Here is a 23,941-nt window from a genome sequence, read left to right on the forward strand (position 1 = left end):
GAGAGATAAAGAGGTTGTCAGGGTGAGAAAGTGAAGAGCAATAGAGAATGAATAGGGAGGGAGGGGGAGGGAGAGATACTGTTTCCTGGAAAAAAAGGGAGTGAAAAATAGAGGCGAGAGGGTTAATGGAGAAAGGCAGCATCAGGGAGAGAGAGAGGGAGAGAAATAGTGTGTCAGAGAAAGAAGGAGGTGATAGTGTCAGGCAGAAAGCAGGAGAGAGAGTGTCATAGAGCAAGGGAGAGATAGGGGGAACAAAGAGTGAGGGAGAATTCAGGAGAGACATTACCAGAACAGTCAGGTGGGTTTGTCGGATATAGAGGGACAGATTAGGGGGGAAGGGGGGGGGGGCATGGATGGACAGAGCACCATATGGGTCAGCTAAGAATATATGGATGGACTGGGGGCATAGATGGACAAATGGGTGGACAGAATGGGGGGGGGGGGGGTCACAGGTAGGTGAGAGAGGAGGAGGCTCAGTTGTTGCAGGCCTACACAGGTGGGCCAGACTGGCACTTGCAGGGGGGGTGCAGGCCCACACAGGTGAGGCAGGCTGGCATTTGGGACGAGGGAGTAGTGCAGGGCTAAACAGGTGAGGCAGGCTGGCACTTGCAGGGGGGAGGGGTGCAGGCCCACAGAGGTGGGGCAGGTTGCCACATTCAGGAGTGGTGCAGGCCCACACAGGGGGGACCACAGGCAGAAGTCGCGGTAGTGAGGGTAATCGTGATGCACTGGAAGGGGTGGGATGAAAAAGAGGTAGCGCCTCCAGTTCCAGTGCATATCCCCCACGCCGGTTACCTGCCTCTTGGTTCAGGAGCCATCCTCTGGGTGTTGTAAAGGGTGTGTGCAGCACCCATTCGAATCCCTGCTGCGCAGAGCTCTGAAAGTCTCCGACTCTATCCTCTGATATCCCCACGCACAGTGCTACAGCTGCATTATGGGGATCATCTGCTTCTCATGCGCGGGAGCAGCACGGCGCCCGCTGGTATGCGGGCATACAGCGATTGAAGAAGTCATCAGCCCTCAGCCGCAGCCTGCCTCTGCACTCTAGCGTAGAACCGTATGCAGCCTGCCATTTCCATACCACGCTTCCTCCAACCTCCTTCCTTCTTTAAGAGGAAGTAGAGCTGCCCTGTAAGCGGCACTTAAAGTTTCTGCGCAATTAATTCTATAAAACTTAAAGGGATGCAGGGGATTGACTGCTGGGTCCTCGGGCCCCCCCAGCCCCCGGGCCCCATAGCAGTTGCATCCCCTGCATCCCCTGTAGTTATGCCACTGGGTGGAGCTAATTATTTCACCTGTGATTCTGTGTGGAGACCTTGAAATCATGCACTGTTGGGGGAAGAGGCGTAGCTAGGGCGGAGCCCAAGCTCCGGACGCCAAATTGTCACCGGGCGCCGGAGTCGTGCACTCTGCGGGCGCCGAACTGTCACCGGGTGCCGGAGCCGTGCACTCTGTCGCCGGTTCCCCTACCCTGCTCACCTGCTCTCCACTGTGCCCGGCCTCAGTACCCCGTACCGCCATAAAAACCCGGCGAGCGCTCTCACTGCGCATGCCCTGGTTTGGGACGCTGGTGCCAGGGATGCGGTGCCGCATCCCTGGCACTGGCATCCCTAGCTGGCGCATGCGCAGTGAGAGCGCTCGCCGGGTTTTTATGGCGGTACAGGATACTGATGCCAGGCACAGCAGGGAGCGGGCGAGCAAGGCAGGGCAGCTGGCGGTGTCAAGGGGTGAGCTGCTGGAGTCTGGACGGCCTGTGGAGGGACGGAGGCAGAGCCGACGGACGGACACCGGGACACACTTGACTGCAGCCAGGTAGATCATTGGGGTAGTCGGCTGGGGCTTCTTCCTTTGTTCCCAGCTCACTATTGCAGCAGCAGGCTGTGGGGTCCTTTTATTATTATTATTATACAAGGGAGCAGCCTGTGGTGTCCTTTTATTATACAGGGGAAGCAGCCTGTGGGGTCCTGTTGTTGTTGTTATTATTGTTGTACAGGGGAGTAGCCTGTGGGGTCCTGTTGTTATTATTATTATTATAATTATTATTATTATTATTATTATTATTATACAGGAGGAGCAATCTGTTGGGTCCTGTTGTTATTATACAGGGGGAGCAGCCTGTGGGGGTCCTATTATTATACAGGGGGAGCAGCCTGTGGGGTTCTGTTATTATTATAAGACAGGGGGAGTAGCCTGTGGTGTCCTGCTATTATACAGGGGGAGCAGCCTGTGGGCTCCTGTTATTATTATTATTATACAGGAGGAGCAATCTGTTTGGTCCTGTTGTTATTATACAGGGGGAGCAGCCTTTGGGGGTCCTATTATTATACAGGGGAGCAGTCTGAAGTGTCCTGTTATTATTATAAGACAGGGGGAGTAGCCTGTGGTGTCCTGCTATTATACAGGGGGAGGAGCCTGTGGGTCCTGTTATTATTATACAGGGGAAGTAGCCTGTGGGGTCCTTTTATTATACAGGGGGAGCAGACTGTGGGGTCCTGTTGTGATTATACAGGGAGAGCAGCCTGTGGGGCGTGAAACATGCCCTTGCTCCGGGCACTGTGGCACCTAGCTACACCACTGGTTGGGGGTCCTTGAGGACCGAGGGTGAGAACCACTGCCGTAAAAGAAAATTTGGTTTCATCCACAGAAAAACGAGAGATCTGGGGGAATGTCCAACTTGGGCCACCGCTCTGGTGACCAAGCTGGACTGATACATTCACTAAGCTCCCAGGTTCTGCCAAATGAATGCCATGATGTTTTTTTTTTCATTTCAAGAGCTTAGATGTAAAAGTTTTCTTTTTTAATTAATAATATTGATGTTAGAACCTAACATTTTTTTTAGTTTTCTTCCCCGGGTTTTTTCTTTAGAACCACTTAGAGACCCTTTATAGAAATAACTTCTACAGTATTTCTGTTAACAAAACATGGCATGTTCTATACAAATCATGACAACCTACTGTCACTTCTCATTCTTTACAGCTGGTACTGATGGAGCAAGGGCACACAGCATTGTACAATCGGGACATATGACAATGGCCTACCTGTCTATAGATGAAAATACACTTTAATGCCAGAGGCGTTCTGCAAAAGGCAGAGTAAGTAGAATCAGTAGGTATTTTTGTATTGTATAATAGTGACCACTTGGGAAAAAGAGATGACAATTGCTTATAAAAACTCTTTCTCAGTGCACAGTGAACCAGATACATCAGAATAGTGTTTTTTTTTTTTTAACCTGTAGGTGACGGATCCATTTGAAAAAGTTCCTGGTTTTAATTGCTCTCCTGCAGCGACCCTGTGGGTAGTGTAAAGCCTATAACGAGGCAGCTACCTTCGTTAGTAAGATTAGACAGCAATAAAAATGTGGGGATTTAAAATACCAAAGCAGATCCTTCTTGCCCCGCACTAAATGTATTTTATTTATTGATAGACCGAACAACGGTTAAAGTGGCAATATATATATATATTTTTATATACCAGAAATACATAAGGTTGTGTGAGAGATGAAAAGGGGCTCTCTTGTTAATGCCATGGGTGGAACAGCGGCTAGCGAATGGTACTGCAATAACAAGTAGCACTGGCTGACAATGAGTAACAAAATAAATATTTAGGAAAACTTTGCAAGTACTAGTCTAAGAATTCATTTGACAATGTCCTGCTGTACCTGGCAGTTTTATACTTGAGTTCATGATAACACTGTACAAAGCTGTGGTATATGAATGTTATGGGCAACGCTAGCAGGACAATCCCGCTAACCACACATATCCCTCCAAGTATTCTGCCAGGAACAGATATAGGGTACATATCACCATAGCCTACGGTGGTCATGGAAATAATTACCCACCAGCAGGCCGCCGGTATGCTTGAGTAATCCTCGTTTTTCACCTCAAGGTCCAACCCGTGCTCGAGGAGCTGAGAGAGTGCGCCGAAAATTGCCATAGCCACACAAATAAAGACCAGCAACATGACCATCTCTCTGTAGCAACGTTTCAGGGTGAGGCCGAGGGTCTGTAGGCCGATAAAGTGTCTTGCCAGTTTTATGACCCAAAATATGCGCATCATCCTCAGGACCCTTAGGGTCACCCCAGCTCTCTGCAGCTGCGGGTTCTCCCCCGTGGCAATGGTCATGAAAACGGAGACGTAAAAAGGAGAGATGGCCAGCAAGTCAATGATGTTCAACGGCCTTTTCACAAAGTCGCACTTGTTCTTGGAAACAATGAACCTCACGATGCATTCTGCCGTGAACCAGCCAATGCAGATTGCTTCAATTATCCTGTGGATACAAAACACTTTGAATTATTTATTTTCAAGGCTACATTTTACAGATCATCATTCTACACAATATAATTAATCTATCCTCCCCCTGAAACTAAGAAACAATAGTAAAGATTCTAGCACAATATATTTATTTAAGAAAAAATTTTAAATGAAAGAAGTGCAGATAAACTAACAAAATACTGTATACCCTGGCATTGCACTTTGTATAAATGTGTTGTGTGACTGTGTATGTGACTGTGTCATCTCCTCCATCACAAGCAGTATAACAACACATACATATGTATGAATGAAATGACATACTATATGAACCTCACCTCCCCCCATACTTCCTCCCACCTACCCATAGTTGCCTACCCTCCTGCATTCTGCAGGAGACTCCCTGAAATAGCAGCAATCTTCCTCTCTCCCTCATTAGTTTAACAATCTCCCTCTTGTCACCTAGCCCACAATACACTGTTACATGTTTGAGGAAAAAAGGAAGGAGAGATACATTTACATTGAATCATCAGCACCATTTCCCAGCACTTTAGCAAGTATAGTACCTCTTACTAACTGCTTTGGGGCTCATCTACATTTGGATAAAATATTCCTCTCAGATGTAGCAGTACACATCCACGCTTCTAGGTGCCACATTCACAATCTCTTTTCACAATCTCTCCATATATGGAACTAGACAGTGCCCTCAGTGGGGCACTGTGCAAAATTCTATTACCAACTATAATATCTCTGAAACTAGTTTCCAAAAGTAGGCAAGTATGCTCCTACCCACTACGCTCGGCCAATGGCCATTATCTCTCCCCAAGTATTTATTTATTACCAGTTTAAATAGCGCACACATATTCCGCAGCACTTTACAGAAAATATTTGAACATTCACATCAGTCCCTGCCCCAGTGCAGCTTACAATCTATTTTCCCTACCACATGCACACGCACACACTTTCTAGGGTTAATTTTTAGTTGGGAGCCTATTAACCTACCAGTTTGTTTTTGGTTTGTGGGAGGAATTCGGAGCACCCGGAGGGAACCCACACGAGCACAGGGAGACTATACAAACTCCGCACAGTTGGGGCCATAGTGGTAATTGAACCCTCAGTTCTGTGAGGCAGTAACGCTATCCATTACATCGTCCGTGCTGCCCATAGGGCCCCATGCCTCTACAGTTTTTTAGCGCCGTACTCAAAGCGCAATAATGTAATTAGTATATTGTGAGAGCAAAATATAAATCTACTAATGGCACTGTAAGACAAATGTACATCTGGTATGTTAAAAATGTGTCATTTTTTATATTTATTTTTATATGGTGTATGTTATCACATAACCCCTAAATAACCAAATTTCTTGCAGAGAATGCTATCTTCATCCAATGGCACCATGCCAGTATATAAGCCATGTACAGTAATTTTATATCTCTCCATAATGAAATAACTTACAGGTGAGCTAAATTCACACATGGGGCCTAATTCAGTAAGGATCACTAATCTGAGAAGTTGCAGTTGACTGCGACAAAAACAGACAGAGAAAAGTTGCGAATGGATCCCAGGTGGTGGTCCACTTGCAGATCCATGTGCAAATTTTGGAACAGCAAAGAGACTTTGCCATCTGAGCAAATGTGAGTAGAACTGAGACAGGCTGGAAGTGGTCAGCGCTGACATCAGAGACCCACCCCAACAATGCCTGGGTACGCCTGCTTTTCTCCTGACACCCCCAGAAAATGGCAAGTTTCCACTCAGAAACGCCGGCTTTCTCTCAGTCAAGCTGTGGCTACATTGCGTTTATGATCCGATCGCATATCCAGTTGCGATTACCCCTCACGCATGCGCAGTGCGAATTGTATGCATGCGCAGTTGTTTGATAATTGATCAATTTGCAAATTCGGTACTCTTTACTTAGTTGGGCGCCCGTCGCGGGCATCGCGGGTACATTTATGTCTGGCCGCGACGCGACCGACGCGATGCCCGCGATTTCCCATTGAAACCCATGTTAAACATGGAAATCGTGTCGGTCGCGTCGCGGCCGGCCATAAATGTACCCGCGATGCCCGCGACGCGATGCTCCCGATTTGCCATAGGAATCAATGTTAAAAGGCCCGATGGACACGATTTTACTGTTAAATGCCTCAATGGACCCGATTTGGCCATAGGAATCAATGTTAAATGGGCCACAGAGCCCAAATAAGCACAATTAACCCTTAAATGTCCCCCCAAATTTTTAACGCCACCCCACGATCCACGCCAACCCGAAGCGTGGCGAGCGCAGCGAGCCCGCGAGGGGCGGCGGTACGCGTCCTCCGACCTTTTCATGCCCTACTATCCACTAGGGCGTGGAGTGAGAATATAATAGTGTGGCGAGCGCAGCGCGCCACCGAGCCCGAAGCGTGGCGAGCGCAGCGAGCCCCGCGAGGGGACGCGGATACCTTCACAGTTATACGCGTCCCCTCGCGGGCTTCACAGGTGTCCGTGGCGACGCGGACACCTGTGAAGCCCGCGAGGGGACGCGTCTACCTGTGAAGGTATCCGCGTCCCCTCGCGGGGCTCGCTGCGCTCGCCACGCTTCGGGCTCGGTGGCTCGCTGCGCTCGCCACACTATTCTATTCTCACTCCACGCCCTAGTGGATAGTAGGGCATGAAAAGGTCGGAGGACGCGTACCGCCGCCCCTCGCGGGCTCGCTGCGCTCGCCACGCTTCGGGTTGGCGTGGATCGTGGGGTGGCGTTAAAAATTGGGGGGGACATTTAAGGGTTAATTGTGCCTATTTGGGCTCTGTGGCCCATTTAACATTGATTCCTATGGCCAAATCGGGTCCATTGAGGCATTTAACAGTAAAATCGCGGTCAATCAGCCTTTTTAACATTGTTCCCTATGGGAAAATCGCGGTCATCGCGGTCATCGCGGGCATCGCGGGCATCCCGATTTACCCGCGATGCCCGCGATGCCCGCGATTTTTACCCCCGACGCCCGCGATTTCAATCGCTGGCGCCCATCTAGGTAAAGAGTACCGCAAATTCTCTAATTAGCTGGAATCCATGCTGAATTAGGCAGATGATGCGCAACATCAACTTTGAAAAACAATCAAGTAAAGAAATAAAATACAAAAAGCACATGAAAGACACTTATGGGAGGGGGGAATCAATCCTGGGTCACGACTGTCGCTCCGTCCCGACACCTGGCCTGTTTTTGTTTTGCTTGAATGCATATCGCCAGACGGGATTCAATGTCCCGTCTGCTGATCGGTGATAAGGGGGTGTGTCCGCGTAAACGGCCGTGGATTGGCGAGATTTGACCTTGTTCGCAACAATTCACGGCCGTTATCGGCAAAATGTGCCCAACATCTTTTAATGTCGGGCCAGTTCTGTCCATCTACCTCTTGTCTTGTCCGACAGCATTGAATAGGCCCCTGCCGCTATTTCCCCCGTCGGAAATAGCGGCGGGGATTGAATACCCCCTTAGTGTTGTTCTGTGTTTCTCCTCTCCATGAATGTGGAGAGTCCCACATTTTGAGGGGGTGGGGGGTGGAGTGTTCTATATAATCCTGAATCCTCACATCTACAGCCAAGGGGGCAAGCGGGCAAGCTGTGATGACACGGTTTACGGTGGGTTGTGTCATCCTTGCCCCTCCCAGACTGGGTAATGTTATCATTTGTTTCATATCAGCAAAGTTTAAAGTGGACATTTTCCCATTTAGAAATAAACCTTATTGTTTTCCATAGAAATCTATTTCTCCAAACATGAAACATAACAACTGACCATTGCTGCCACTTGTTTTTCTTTCCTGCACACAACAACATCTAAAAATTTTGAGGCTAGAGACATTTTAATAATTCAGGTGATATTAGTCATTTCAGATACCGTAACATGAAAAACAAAGAACACATAAAACCTTCAAAGTAGAGAAAATACGTGAAGGCAAAATAAAGTTTCGGCTAATAGTTTTATTTGTTAAATACACAAGGTATATTTTCCTATGAAATGTATCATCTGTATAGTGTGTGCCAGGCATGTCCAAACTGTGGCCCTCCAGCTGTTGTGAAACTACACATCCCAGCATGCCTTGCCATTGTTTTAGCACTCCCTAGTAGCACAAATGTGGCAAGGCATGATGGGGCTTGTAGTTTCGCAACAGCTGGAGGGCCATAGTTTGGACATGCCTGCTGTAAGCTGACACTGTTCAACTATAAAGGTCCATACAGATATTGAGCATTTTTGCCCAGCGTGTATGGCCAGCGATGATGTGCACATTGATGCCTGGAAAATTGCTCAGTGCATACACACTGAGCGATTTTCACGGGGGGAAGGGGGTTGGGGGTGAACGACTTTTCATAGTAGGAGACTCTGGAAAACCTTTCACTTGTCCTGACAAACAGGACGGGGGCCAGCGATGATGCGGGAGCGTGCGACAGCGCTCATCGCCAGGCCATGCACACTAGGGGCCTTATTCTGGTTCATTCGCTCGGATGCGAAGTCACATCCTTGCGAGTGAACAGTATATGGTGATATGCCGGCACACCATTCGCAATGCACGTACGTTCACACTGGTTGCACATGGATATTTTACATAAACATCCATTCGCAGCCTGTGAGGTAACACCCATTTCATTCAGTGTTTACTAACCATCAAATGATGTGGAACGTTCAGAGCAACCATAGATCTGCGTGCACATTCAGAGGGAAGTGGACGGGCAGCTGACATATGGTGATGTAAACTGTCCGCTCCCCATGTCATCGGTCCATTACCATGAGAACGCCCAGCTGCCCCCCCCCCGCACCCAGAGCATGCACATACGCAGAAATGTGCATGCGCAATGAAAAACATTTCAAAAGCACACGGCCTTGCAAACAGACCAGAATAAGGTCCTTGGCGAATTTGAGCTGAAAGTAGCTCAAACGGCAGAAAGTACTGAGCTGCTCTCAGCTCAAAATTGACTAGTGTGTGTATGGGCCTTAAGTAAATCCTTACAGAACAGGGAAAGGTCTGTGGTCTTCCTGCTGCGTTTCTGCATGGAACCAATGAGCAGGTTAAATGTATTTTTTTATATTCTGTGTGGAACCCTAACAAGGGGACAACTGGCTGTGGAAGTTGGGTTTCACATAGCACAGTTCTCATAGCATACCTCCCAACTGTCCCGCTTATCGCGGGAATGTCACGTTTTTTTGGGACATTCCCGCATCCCATCCCTGTCTTGTCGACAGCATTGAAGAGGCAGATCGACAGAACGGGCCCGACCGTAAATTGACGCGATCACGGACAAATCTCGACAATCCACGGCCGTTTACACGGACACGCCCCCTTTCGCCGATCACCAGGTGGTACATTGAATCTCGCCTGGCGATATGCGGTTGAGCCAAATTAAAATGGGCCAGGGTAATGGCTGTTGGGACAGATCAACAGTCATAATCTGGGATTGAATACCCCGATAAAACTCAATTACTCTTCTAACAGGGAAAACAATTCCCAGCCATAAAACAGTTTTATTCTTTTTAGTGCACTTTTGCAACTAAAGTGGATAACAGTTGAATTTATTGTGCTATTTTGCTGATAGTACTTTCCTATTTTCACTGCTGGTCGGAGTGGCCAGACTGGTCCTCGAGATTAGCCAACAGTTAATGTTTTCCATACCATCTGTACATTTGTAGAATTTGCCGGTTAGGAATGAATATACCTTTTGTTGGAAAATGTGAGCTAGTAATGACTACACCTGTGCACCAGCTGGCTGCTCTGGAAAACATGAGCTGTTAGTATATCTTGAGTACCAGTTTGGCCAGCACTAGGTTTGCCAATCCCGGTGCATTTTTTCAATCCCGGAATTCAGATTCCCGGGATTGGCTTTGTAACGATCAGATCAGGTGATCGATCAAATTAACGTATGCCTCCTGTTATGATTATCTGTTCGATCAATGTATGTCTGGTATTGTTGTAAAGTTATGTCTCCTGTGAGTATTGGAATCAGGACATGTCTTATTATGTGGGTAAACTGTAGGTGACCCTGGTTTGAGTTTGAGGCCTGTATTCCCTCTGTTTGACATCTGTGGACTCCTCTGGAGTTAGGATGTAACATAAAGATCTGAGACCCCTCATAAACCAGATTGGGGGGGAGAGCAATAGTGTCCAGCCAACAGGCCAAAGTTGCTCTGGCCCTCCACTAAATTACCTCTTATCACTGTATAGGAATGTAGGAATGTATAAAATCTACTTCAAAGCAGGGACAAATTCTTTATGGGAAAGATCCTATATCTAGGGACCTTCACTAGGCTCAGCAAGGCAATGGTTAAAAATCCCAAGGGTGGGAGGGATGAGGGAAGCTGCAGATAAAACCTCTGTCCCTTGGGATAGTCAGTGGTCACTACCTGGGGGTCTAGCAAACAGGCTGTAAGTGACCAGAGATTTCTTGTGGAGAACCCCCCCACATCAGGATTGGTACTTAAGTGTAAGATACGGTTCTGTCATTTTTCCCTTTTATTTTATTTCTGAAATTGCATTTAATCGTGTGTGTACTTTTAAAATCATTGTAATATTTTGTAACTATTTTCTAAAGCTCTGTAGTATTTCTAGGAATAAATAATACATATTCTCAGTCCTGGTTCTGTGTTCTTAAGACTCATTAGCCTCAGAAGAGAACGCTCCAGCGTGTTACCATTTGTATATTGTATTGTGCGGTCAGGTGTGAGCCAAGCCGCCCCTTGCGCAGTTTCAAGCGCTAAAATCAGGTTTTGGCTGGTGGCAGTGTACCTCAAGTAAAGGACCCGAGAGTCCAAAGTGAACCCCAGTCACGGCCGGAGCTGCTCAGATTGACGTATCGGAGCAGGCGACCGGTGGGTCCGTGACAGCTTCCCTAATTAAAAAAACCCGCAGCGGCCACCCCGCATATTTACTTACATGTGTGGTGCAGTGCGGCCGGGAGGGTGGGTGGCCGATCACTGATGCCGGGCGGCAGGCGTTTGAGTGAGCGGCCACATAGTGAAGCCGCGGGTAGGCGGGCGGGCGATGAAGTCATGCTGCGCGCCCAGGACGGGTCTGTGCAGCTGCTTGGCCTGCGCAGCGTGACTTCTGGCCTCGTCATGCTGCGCAGAGCCACACTGCCTGGGAAGGGAGAAGCCTGGCAGCGTCTGAGCACACGCTCAGACACTGCCCGGCATTCGACTGCGCATGTGCAGTCTAATCCCGGGATTGGAAACTCCAATCCCGGGATTGAAATCCCGGCATTTTAGGGGCCATATCCTGGAATATCTCGCTGATCCCAGGATTGGCCACCCTAGCCAGCACTGATCTACAGTATTTAGGTTGACATCAAATGATCAATGTGCATCAGGTCAACAGTTACAAAAGTTCGACATTTAAAAAAGGTTGACAAATAAAGATGGACAATAGTTTACAGGGTCAGGAGGTCAATGTGACAATCTGCTGGGATTTATATTACGATATCTGCTGGAGGCGACTCTGATCTGCCTCTTGTGTACAAAGACGCAACCATCGGACGGACACATGTCCACTGGAAATAAGATGTGTACGGTATCGCCATCACAAGCTCTGACTGCGGTACATCCTGTCACACATCGCAGTTCTAATCACTACTAATATATGCAATTAGTATCGCAAAGGGCAGCTCTTGCAATAAGAGCTGACCTTTGCGAACCAGGCGGCAGGGGGAGAGTGGGTCCCTGCAGCCCCCCCTCCTGCTTTGCCCGGCAGGCTCCTACTGAGATGGCTGCAGGGGCTGCCGTGCTCTGCCTCCTCCTCCCTGTACCCAGAAGAGGTGCATGGAGGAGGAGGAGGAGGTCACTGGTCCAGGCATGAGGCTGGTCCAGCAGGAGGCTGAGGGGGGGGGGGCAGTGCGGATCAAGTTTGGGGCAGCGTGGTGTGCGAAAAGAAGCCCATAGGCTACAATTTTAAAATAAAAAGTCAGCTTTCTAGTACATGAAAGGCAGAATACATGAAAATGTGTGTAGGTCTTGATCAGCTTTGAAGTATAGCAGCCAGTTGCTTCTTTGTAATATTTGTACCTGCTAAAAGGCTGTGAATGTGGTGAGGTCAATGGCTGTGGAGACAATGGCCAATATCAGAGCCATATTTAGCCGTCTTGATCATTAGCTTCTCCATCATGTTGGCTGCTCCTGGTTGGGGGCTTGGGAACTTCAGGTATAAATCTCCAGACACTGCATTAGGCCACGCCCCTTCAGTGAGGCAGACCTGATAGCTACTCCCCTTGTGCTGCATCCTGCAGTATTATTGCCCACAGTACAGCCCTGCCCCCAGAGCCAAGCAGTTTCTGACCATCACAGAAGGGAGGCTGAGCTAATAGCGGGGGGGGGGGGGGATTTGGACTTCCACTGAATGCCCCTGTATTTTCAGTACTTGACTATAAAAATGATTAGAATAATATAAATATAATATTTCTAGGTTATAAATATTTTCTTGGTATTATTCTAATAAATGTTATATGTAATCAAAACTCTGGAGTATACTGAAGTATGACAGGTGAGGCTCTGCCTCCACTGACTACACTGGCTGCATATCACTGCTAAAACAATACAACTAGAGAATACCTCCCAACTGTCCCGCTTATTGTGGGAATGTCCCATTTTTTTGGGACGTTCACACGTCCGTCCCGGGGCAGTTGGGAGTCCTCCCCTATCCCCCGTGAATAGACGCATGTGCGCAGTGTCTATCCATGCAGCCCGACGATCTGGGGACATATCCAGCAGCTCCCAGAGCGGCTAGCCATGCCCCCACAGCAGCGAAAATGGAGGCGTGGCCTCGTGACAATAGACCACACCCCCATACCGTGAGGCCACACCCCCAACATTTCAGGCGCACAACCCATCCCTCCTCCTGGGTCAGCAATGTTGGGAGTTATGCTAGAGACAAGGAAAACGTTTTGGTAATTTGAAGATTTATACGTTATCACATTCCAGTGTATGGAAAAGGCACATTTCTGTTAAACCAAGAAAATGCTAATGGTTGCTTTCTTTGTGGAAATTACATACTTTAAAACACACAATGAAAAAAATTCTATTTACTTTCAAAATCTTCTTTAATTGACTGGTATTGTTGGACACATTTTTATACACAGCTGTCTGCGTACACTGTCAGCCAGGTCTGCAAAGTCTTCTGTACCCGAGGCAGAACATGCTTAGAGACAGCTATTTCCTAGCACATGCCTGTGCCCTGGGACGGTTAATAAAGGACAGGCAGCCCACCTCAGACCCCATATGCGATAAACAAAGCCAGAAGTCAATGCTGCATGCTGTTTTTAGTTCTTTTCATCCACAGCATATTGCCCCCTTGCAGTTTTAATATGTTTCTCTTCATCTTCGAGACCAAAATCCCACAAGTGCCTGATTAATGTGCGACCACTGTAATTTCAAACATTGAGCAAACATAGCTCTAAGACATCTATATAGTGATTTTAGCATTGTAGGCAGGGGGGACACATTAGTACAGAAATTGCTGCTTTAGGTGCACTCTTGTATAGGGCCGTGATAGGGCTAGTACCGGTGCTTCCCCACATCCTGGCTCGTGTGACACTATCCCATCACATGCATGATGTGGGAGCTGGGAGCCGAAAGCTGATTGGCCAATACAACATAAGGATTCACTGGGTAGTGCTCTAAGCTAGAGGTTGTTGTTCCAATCTCCCTACAAGCCATATTCAGATTACACTTCCTTTACATTGCACTCTCGTGGGGGCACCTGTTGTGCACCCCCAATTATGGCCCTGTTGGTTTAAGAAGACTTGTGGATAGCTCCACAGCAAGCAACAATGATCATTGCTATGCCTTGTTTAGTCTGAGGGACTCTGTGCCTCAGAGGAGGAACTACCATTGGTGCAGCAGTGGACTTGGGCCCCTGAGGACTAAGGGGCTCACTGCTGTCCCTGTCACCCTCTTCCTGTCACCCACTGTTTTGCCTGTCACAATCTGCCTCCCCCTGTCACCCTCTGACTCCCCCTGCCTCCCCCTGTCACCCTCTGACTCCCCCTGCCTCCCCCTGTCACCCTCTGACTCCCCCTGCCTCTCCCTGTCACCCACTGCTGTTTTGCATATTGTGAACTTAGGTCCATAATATATTTTTGCACCTGGGCCCATCACCCACAAGTTCTGCCACTGCTGTGCCCCATGCTGATTGCTTATCTGCAAAATGCGGTAAACAAATCCTGGTATTTTTGAAAACTATGAGACTGTAGGCCACATCTGATGCTATTCATAAGTTTTTTGGCTTGGGTAAATGCTTAAAGATTAGTTTAGTTTATTTCTATTTTGCCCTTATTCCCATATACTGTATTTTAGTGTCTGCTTCTACTAGTGCGCTTTGTGTTATTTGCTTTGCACCATTGGAAAGGTAAAATACCACACTTTAATTGTTTTCACTCAAGGTGTAAACATGTTAGTACCCAGTCTCTCCATCCCATACTCTCTGCTAAGGAGTACTTATCATGTTGCAAGTTAAATACCAAACAATAGTCTATTGTACATGTGCTAGCTCCCATTCCCTATGCATGCTCAGAAGAGCAGAGTGGGAACTTTTTAGAGTTGTCCATAGATTCGCAACACTGTTGATTGCGAGATACAACATGGGATGCCATTCCTGGGCTGAGCGGTATTTGGAAGAATGCAGCTCAGTTCACTAGGAATAGGCAGGGATTTCACTATTACCTAACAGGTTGATAGGATATGATACAGGGCTTAAAGTGGTCCTGGAGATTGTGGAACTCCTTTTCCCTAAAACAAACACCCCCCACCACCACCACACACGCACACACACATTACAACACACAGTAGCACAATCATAAACTTTATAAATCCAATGCAGTGCCCTTGATTCATATTAAATCACACAGTAGTGCCCCTTATTCACCCAATGTCCACAGTTAAGCTGCTTATACACATCTGTCTGTCACTTCAGCAGCTCACTGTCCATGTCCTGCAGCAGCTCCATACCCAATGTCCTTCCAGCAGCTTCCCCACCTCTGAGTTCCTCAAGCCCCCTCTCACCCTGTCTTCAGCAAGCACAGAGCCTGCTCCTCCTTGTGGCTCTTCTTCACTTCAGCAGAGGTGACATCACATATGCCGTGCCAGAAGAAGAAGCCACTGGTACAGGCTTTTCTCTGTTGGAGTTACAATTCAAGTCTGTGGTGGAGGTGAAACTCATTTTCCCCTACCATTAGAGGTTGTGGAACTCAGATCCACTCTGTTCCCCCTCACTTTAACCCCTGTGTGTACGTTACTGGAGTTGCATCAGTGACAGATAAATCTCACTCAGTCTGCTTTAAAAGCATGGCTGGTATGTATGGCTGCAGCAGGAATATTAATCTATTTTTAAAATGTATACAAGCCAGACACTAGTGAGTGTAGCAGCCCTCCCATAATAAACTCACTGAACATCTACACTCGCATATAGTGTCACTGCTTTCTGGCACATAGAGGATACAACACATCGCTTTGGTGTCTGTGCATCTGCCTGTACTATAGATTATATATTTCCAATGCATGCCTCTTATATTGGAATTTCTCCCCCATGCAAATCAATGTGAAAATGCTGAAAGCGATAATGTATTTATGAATCATGACAGACAGAAACTAACCCATTCAGCTTCCACACAATAACTAATGCAGATGTAGTCTGTCCTGTTTAAAATAAGAGATCTTTCACGTTATACCCCTTTCACAGATAATCCAGGTCCGACCTTGGTGTCTATGTGATGCAAAAGCGTCAAAAGGATAAACCCAGGACCAGCAACCTGCCATTAAAAAAAGGGTTTTACCCAGGTTGCTGGGCAGTGTAAACGGGTAACCCGTATCAGCGACCCAGGTGCCATTTACATTATCGGGAGGAGTCAGCTTCAGCTCCAAGTGCTGCCTCCTCCCCTGTCCCCCTGAAGACTCGCCGCCGCTCTGCCTGCCCCTGTGTGATGTCAGTGACCCGGCTTATTGCTGGGTCGTTGAGGGGAGCTTCACCTTACAAATGCTGGGTCGCTCCCGGGATGGACTCATTTGCGATGGGAAAGCGGTATAAGTGAGATCAGGGGGGTGAAGGGGTATTGAACATACATCGGTTCTGCAGGTATATTTACCATGTTTTTGCCCTGTCTTGCTCCGTATCTGAGCGCATGCTCCCAGTGGCGTAAGTTAGTTCCAGTTGCCCGGCGGCAAGATATATATTGGTGCCCCCACAAACACACACATACACAAATACACACCCCAATACAGACTGGTTTGGGCTGGGCACAACCTCCGAATCAGCAGTTGCTTGGTCGGGTGCCAACATCAGGTAAAGGCATACAGACTTGGAAAGGCGATGTAGCACTCCAGACAATTTTTAAACGTGAAGAAATCCTTTATTAGGACACAGCACACGGCAACGTTTCAATACCGAAGTATTATCGTCAGGCTCAAAGGTACAAGTGAACATAACATATATATAGCATTCAGGTGTTCAACAAGCATCAAGGGGTGGGGTTACAGACTACCTTCCCCCAGTGCAACAGTGTAAGAGGGAGATCACTTTGGCAGTTTCCAGGCTAATTAGCCTAGCACCTGCTGCCATGTTCCCTAACCCATTATCACAACGTGTACATATATCCAAAAAGGATATCATAAAAAACATATTAAAAAACATATTAAAGGAATGTGACATATATTTACAAAAAAATCAATATGAACCGAAATATATACAAAATAGTACTAACATATAAATGCATGACATATACAAAATGTAATTGGCCTATAAGAAAGGCATATAACAATATAATATACATTAAATTTCATAATGCAAATGCCGGAAGATAATTACAGCCTGAGAATCCCTAACAACATACCCAGTATATTATAATAATACATTAATGCCCGAATGTTCATTAAGTCCGCCCGGGGATACAGTACCCAGGCGTGCTATCCATCTTGCCTCACATCTCAGCAGTTGCAGTCCCCTGTTACCTCCCCTAATGGACGGGGGTATATGATCTATCATCCTATATTTCAAGGATGATAGATTATGTTTAAATTGGGCAAAATGCCTGGACACGGGCTGGTCACTAGAGCCCTTAAGGAGCGCACTGCGTATAGAAGATCTATGGGCCGCCATGCGCTCCTTAAAGGGCCGCTCCGTCTTCCCGATGTAAGACAATCCACATGGGCAGATAATCTGATAGACCGTGAATGGTGTATTACATGTCAAAAGATGTCTAATCGGAATAGGTCTGCCAGTCCGGGGATGATTAAATGAAGAGCCTGTAATTAAGAAACTGCATGTGGCACAGATGCAACGTATACAACCCACTCTGGTCGATTGATTCCTCAAATTTGATGGAGATGCATCGGACTTTACCAGCATATCCCTAATACTTTTTGATCTTTTAAAACTAGGGAGCAATTTGGTTTTGGTTAGTCCCAAAGCACGATCAGCCTGGATCATAGGCCAGTGGCTTTGGACAATTTTAGTGGTTTGTGGGCTATTGAAGTTATACGTGGTAACCCATGGTAACCGATCTCCCAAATTGTCATCTTTGCGGCTGGAATGCAAAATATCAAGACGATCTAGAGCCAAAACCCGCTCTTTTGTCGCCTCCAATTCTGCTGCCGGGTAGCCCCTTTCTAGAAAGCGCCCCATCATGTTATCCATTTGAGTGGATGCAATTATGGGATCTGACACAATACGTTTTACCCTAAGTAATTGTGAATAGGGCAAACTACGAATGGTGGACCTCGGATGACAACTACTATACTCCAGAAGATTGTTCTTATCTGTGGGTTTGGCATACAAACATGTAGCGATCTGGCCATCGGTGATTTTAATGGAGACATCTAAAAAATGTACTTCTTGATTGCTAAAAGAAAAGGTAAATTTGATCGGGCTATCACTATTATTGTGACCGTCAATCAAAGACACCAAATCAACAGGGGAACCTAGCCAGAAAATTATCAAATCGTCGATGTATCGACCGTAGAACAGTATTCTATCAGCAACCAATGGGTTATCAAAAAATATGGTCTGTTCAAGTTCGAACATGAAGACATTGGCATATGAGGGGGCCACCGCCGCCCCCATAGCCACGCCCATTAGCTGCAGATAGAACCGCTCACTGTACACAAAGAAGTTATTGGTCAGAACCATCGACATCAAATCGATGATAAGATTGATATCGGGACCCTGGTACTGCGAATTATTCATCAAAAAATGTCTCAATGCTGTCAGCCCCATAGTGTGGGGAATAGAAGTGTATAGTGCACTTACATCTATGGTAAACATGTGCACCTCCACATCAGGAACAGATAACAGTAGTAGCTTTTTAAGCAAATCTGTGGTGTCTAACAAATATCTCGGGTGACACCGAATGCAGGGCTGCAAAACACTGTCGATATAAATTGACACTGGTTGCATGAGAGAACCCCTGGCAGCCACAATGGGTCTGCCAGGGGGATTCTCAAGCGACTTGTGTATCTTGGGGATACAATAAAATTGGGGTACCAGCGGGTAGGATGGAATCAGAGCTTGCATAAGCGTTTTAGAAATAAGTCCTGCATCAACTGCCACCTGCAACATCCCTTTTAATTCAGTCATGAACATAACAGTAGGATCAGATTGTAAATTACGGTACGTACTCACATCATTTAGATGCAACATCACTTGGTTATGATAACAGTTCATGTCCATAATCACCAGCGCACCGCCCTTATCCGCAGGACGGAACATTAGCGATCTGTCCTCAGATAGCAATTTAAGCGCTCCACGCTCCTGTCGGCTCATATTGAACCGGACCGGGGCTTGCTGTTTAACGCTGTTGTGAACTTGAAAGTCCGTAATTTTGGCAAAAGTCAAAATAGATTCGTTGTGTGATTGCGGATCAAATGACGATTTGGGCAAGATTTTGCGCAACTGCCTTGGGATCTCAGTTGACACAGAAGTCTCAGTGTCGACCTTCTGTGTAGACGGATTCTGTGCATTGAAAAATTCTTTAAGACGGAGGAGGCGAGAGAGTCTATGGTGTTCAAGAGACCATTCAAGGTCATTATGGCCAGTTGAGGGAATAAACGAAAGTCCCTTGGAAAGAACCTGTAGTTCGATTTTAGACAGTTCATGGGACGAAAGGTTTACTACTAGGTTCTCTTGGATTTCGGCGGAACTTTGCCTTTTTTGTCTGCCCTTCCGACCGCCGCGGCGGGTGAATCTTCGAGTCCGCCGGTGCGAGCTCGGGTCGTGACCGCTAAAGGGATCATAGCTTTGCGGTTTCTTGGTGCTTTAATACTGGTGTCACTACTTGAAGAATTGAACTCTGTGGAGCTAGGTAAATGTTCTTTCTTATTGCGTCCACGTCGAAAGAAAGGTTGTCTGTCACCTCTGTCTTTATATGGAGTAGTCCAGTGATAGACAGTATGAAGTTCATAATCTTTTTCTACTTTAAGTTTTTTTTCTTTTTTGAATTTAATCAATTCATGCTTATACACTTGAATTTGTGCGCTGAGTTTCTCGTACCAGTTGTTAGTGGTATCATTCAGGAGATTAGCTTTATGTGTAGATTCATGGATAGTAATTTTTTCTTTGCAGATGTCAACTTCTTTCTTTGAATGTTCAATTATTAACAGCATCCAATCAAGTGAGCATTTATTTGCAATGGCTACCCATTTCCTACAGAAATCAGCATCATATTTGCCAATAGTTGGTGCATTCTTAATACGTAGGCCACGGGGTATTTTTTTCTGCCGGTGATACTCACTCAAGGATAGTGCGTGATAATGGTAATCAATTTCACGTTTGTTCAGTTTTACCAAGTCACGATACACGTCCTCCAAGGGGGTCGATTCAACCAACTCGCCAAGATCATTAGGTAACCGGATTTTGTCTGCTTCAGTGTCCGTATAGCTAAAGGTATCCCCAATAGCATAGGTATTGCGGGAGAAGCCGGCCGCCACATTATCCTCCCGGCTAGGAGGTTCCATATCGGATTTGCAAACACCTAAAAAACCACGTGAAGGTGTATAACGACGGCTTCTACCAAGAAGCTGTTCCAGACAATGGGAACACTGACCACGAATGCAGACAGCTGGGGGTGCCAACAGCAGAAGCGATCACCAACAAGACGATCCACTCCAATACAGACTATCAGATTATCTGCCCATGTGGATTGTCTTACATCGGGAAGACGGAGCGGCCCTTTAAGGAGCGCATGGCGGCCCATAGATCTTCTATACGCAGTGCGCTCCTTAAGGGCTCTAGTGACCAGCCCGTGTCCAGGCATTTTGCCCAATTTAAACATAATCTATCATCCTTGAAATATAGGATGATAGATCATATACCCCCGTCCATTAGGGGAGGTAACAGGGGACTGCAACTGCTGAGATGTGAGGCAAGATGGATAGCACGCCTGGGTACTGTATCCCCGGGCGGACTTAATGAACATTCGGGCATTAATGTATTATTATAATATACTGGGTATGTTGTTAGGGATTCTCAGGCTGTAATTATCTTCCGGCATTTGCATTATGAAATTTAATGTATATTATATTGTTATATGCCTTTCTTATAGGCCAATTACATTTTGTATATGTCATGCATTTATATGTTAGTACTATTTTGTATATATTTCGGTTCATATTGATTTTTTTGTAAATATATGTCACATTCCTTTAATATGTTTTTTAATATGTTTTTTATGATATCCTTTTTGGATATATGTACACGTTGTGATAATGGGTTAGGGAACATGGCAGCAGGTGCTAGGCTAATTAGCCTGGAAACTGCCAAAGTGATCTCCCTCTTACACTGTTGCACTGGGGGAAGGTAGTCTGTAACCCCACCCCTTGATGCTTGTTGAACACCTGAATGCTATATATATGTTATGTTCACTTGTACCTTTGAGCCTGACGATAATACTTCGGTATTGAAACGTTGCCGTGTGCTGTGTCCTAATAAAGGATTTCTTCACGTTTAAAAATTGTCTGGAGTGCTACATCGCCTTTCCAAGTCCAAATACACACCCCTATATAACCTTATATAAAATATATATTTATGTTTAGATAGATAGATAGAAGAACACACATATATTTCACAACTCAGCCACAGAAGTGATATTGATGGCTTTTAAATAACTGCTTTAAACTTCCAGGGGGAAGAGAGGTGCCCCCTTGGGAGCAGGAGCCCGGCGGCAGATAACTCCATTGCCTCCCAGAGTTCTGCCTCTGCATGCTCCTATAGACAATGCTGAGCTGTGTATATCTCAGTCTTAGTTCCACTTGCCGCTGAGAGTGTGTAACTACTAAGCGGGTTCTTCAGACCTGATCACTGCTGTGCGTAATTGTAGAGCCCTGTGATTAGATATCCACCGCCCGCCAGTGTGAAATCCCACTCGGTGCAGGGCTGCAAATGGTTTCACTCTTCACAGTCTATGCGTAACCCAGAACCTACTCTGCTATTGAGATAGAATCAGGCTGATCGAGGCCGACACTAACGTCATACACCCTCCCTAAAAATGCCTGGGCATGCCTGCAATTTTCCTGACGCTCCCAGTAGTACGCATGTGCAGTTGTTCAATTATCACCCAGCCTGCGAATTTGCAGCCATGCAATAAGGTGTGAATAACCCCCAATAACGCCAGCTTCTGTTTTTTCTGACACACCCAGATCATTTCAGGCTGACACCCATAAATGGCGGCTTTCTGCCAGTCAGGATGTAAGGGGAATGTGATTAGAGTCTTCATAGTTTTTTCACTGTTTGGCCAAGCGCATGCGTTCTGTCATCTGTATTATCATTCCATCATTGATCACCGTGCAAATTTCCACAATAGCGATCAGCTTTGACTAATCCCCCTTGGGTTATAAATTACACCCATCCTATTCTATAAATCACTATTGATTGCATACGATATATCATATGCGGTCCTGCCCCATGCGGCTCAAGGTTGAATCGCCTGCGACTTTTCCCCTCGAAGAAGTCGCACAAGTCGATGGACCCTTTACCTTTGCACAGACTGGGAAGATCATTCCACGCTGAGTGAGTTGTGAATGGATTTGCAGCTGGCGGCCGCTCAGCGATTCATTAGCGAGTCATTTGTAGACTTGCACAGGGCGGGTTTTCGCTCTGTCTATGCGGCGACTATCTGATCGCTTTGTTCTGCAAAAGTCACAGAGCAGTGATCAGGTCTGAATTACCCCCATTATTAAGTAAAATTGGAAAGTTTTCAGTGTTAAACAGAAATTGCAGGTCCTTCAATAAGTTCATTTAGGTATTTTGCAGGATCACACCTGGACTTGGAAACAACCCAGCATTTTGCTCCCTCTGGCCCCTTCAGCGACCCGGCAATATTGCTGGGTCGCTGACATCATGCGGGGGCGGAGCGGTGGTGGCGGAGGAGGCAGTGCTTGGAGCTGACACTGCTCCAAGCACTGCCTCCTCCATCAGTGTGAACTGGAACCGGGTCGCTCAACCCGATTAGCCCATTCACACTGCACAGCAGCCGATTTGCTGAACCCATTAAGCCCTTTCAGATCGCACCTGTTACCGGGTGGAACTGGCAACAAAACGTCACAAACCCGGCAATTAGGTGCGATCTGAAAGGGGTAAAACAGTGTTATCTCCAGTTCCTCAGAAATCAGTGGATGTGACTGAACCGATAGTTTACAAATATTCTTTATAAGAAAAGTTGGTACTTGTGTATTATCACGGCGCCCCCGATATTAAGTTGCACGACTTTTAATCGCATCGCATCGCATGCCATACACCGGGTGCACACCGATGCGATGCGATTTAAAGTTGTATAAGCCCCCTATACGATTTTAAATTGTATAAGCACCCTAATGGGTGCTTACAATGTTAAATGCACCCCCACGCCACCCCCAGTATGAACGCCAACCCGAAGCGTGGCGAGTGCAGCGAGCCCGCGAGAGTCGGCGGTCCACGTCCTCCGACCTTTTCATACCCCCACTATCCACGTCGATGTGAAGTTGATTTTATTTAGTGTGGTGAGCGCAGCGAGCCACCGAGCCCGAAGCGTGGCGTGCGCAGCGCGCCCCGCAAAGGGACACGTATTACTTTACATGTATTCCGCGTGCGCTCACCACGCTTCAGACTCGGTGCCTCGCTGCGCTCGCCACACTATATAAAATCAACTCCACGCCAGCGTGGATAGTGGGGGTATGAAAAGGTCGGAGGACGCGTACCGCCGCCCCGCGCGGGCTCGTTGCGCTCGCCACGCTTCAGGTTCACGTTCATAGTGGGGGTGGCGTGGGGGTGCATTTAACATTGTAAGAACCCAATAGGGTGCTTATACAATTTAAAATCGCATCGCATTGTATGGCATTGTATGCCATATACAATGCTGTACAATTTTAACATTGTATGACATTGGGGGAAATCTCGTCGCATCGCATCGCATACCATCGCATGTCTTATGGTCTGCGATGCGATGGGTGCCGTGATACTACACAAGTACCGAAAAGTTAGTTCTGAACCACCCTGGGCATAGAGCTTTCCAATGACAGCTTAGTTATTTATTTTGATGGAAATGTCCTTTTTTTTAACTCTTTCAGTACTCGTGAAAACACTTGATGAGAACTGTGAACATTTTTTTACTCTCCAGTATAAAAATCTGTCAGCATGTTCCTAAGTCGCAGTTTATCTTCTTTTTGAAAACATAATTATCCTTGACTGTAAAGTACTGTACACTGTGTACGATGAGGAGAGGCGC

At 46.7% G+C, this 23,941-nt stretch overlaps 1 protein-coding gene across 2 annotated transcripts in view; it reads right to left on the reverse strand.

The window, feature by feature from the left end:
* Window positions 1-1,659: 1,659 nt before the first annotated feature.
* The window catches only part of KCNG3 (potassium voltage-gated channel modifier subfamily G member 3), a 25,397-nt gene continuing 3,115 nt past the window's right edge, over window positions 1,660-23,941 (reverse strand). For both annotated transcript variants that reach the window (XM_083175693.1, XM_083175692.1), the window contains exon 2: window positions 1,660-4,267. In XM_083175693.1, the coding sequence (XP_083031819.1) occupies window positions 3,622-4,267 (646 nt within the window). In that variant the 3' untranslated portion in view covers window positions 1,660-3,621. The remainder of the gene's footprint in view (window positions 4,268-23,941) is intronic.

The sequence above is a fragment of the Crinia signifera genome, chromosome 3 (assembly GCF_055691185.1).
Source record: "Crinia signifera chromosome 3, ASM5569118v1, whole genome shotgun sequence".
NCBI classification, from domain to species: domain Eukaryota; kingdom Metazoa; phylum Chordata; class Amphibia; order Anura; family Myobatrachidae; genus Crinia; species Crinia signifera.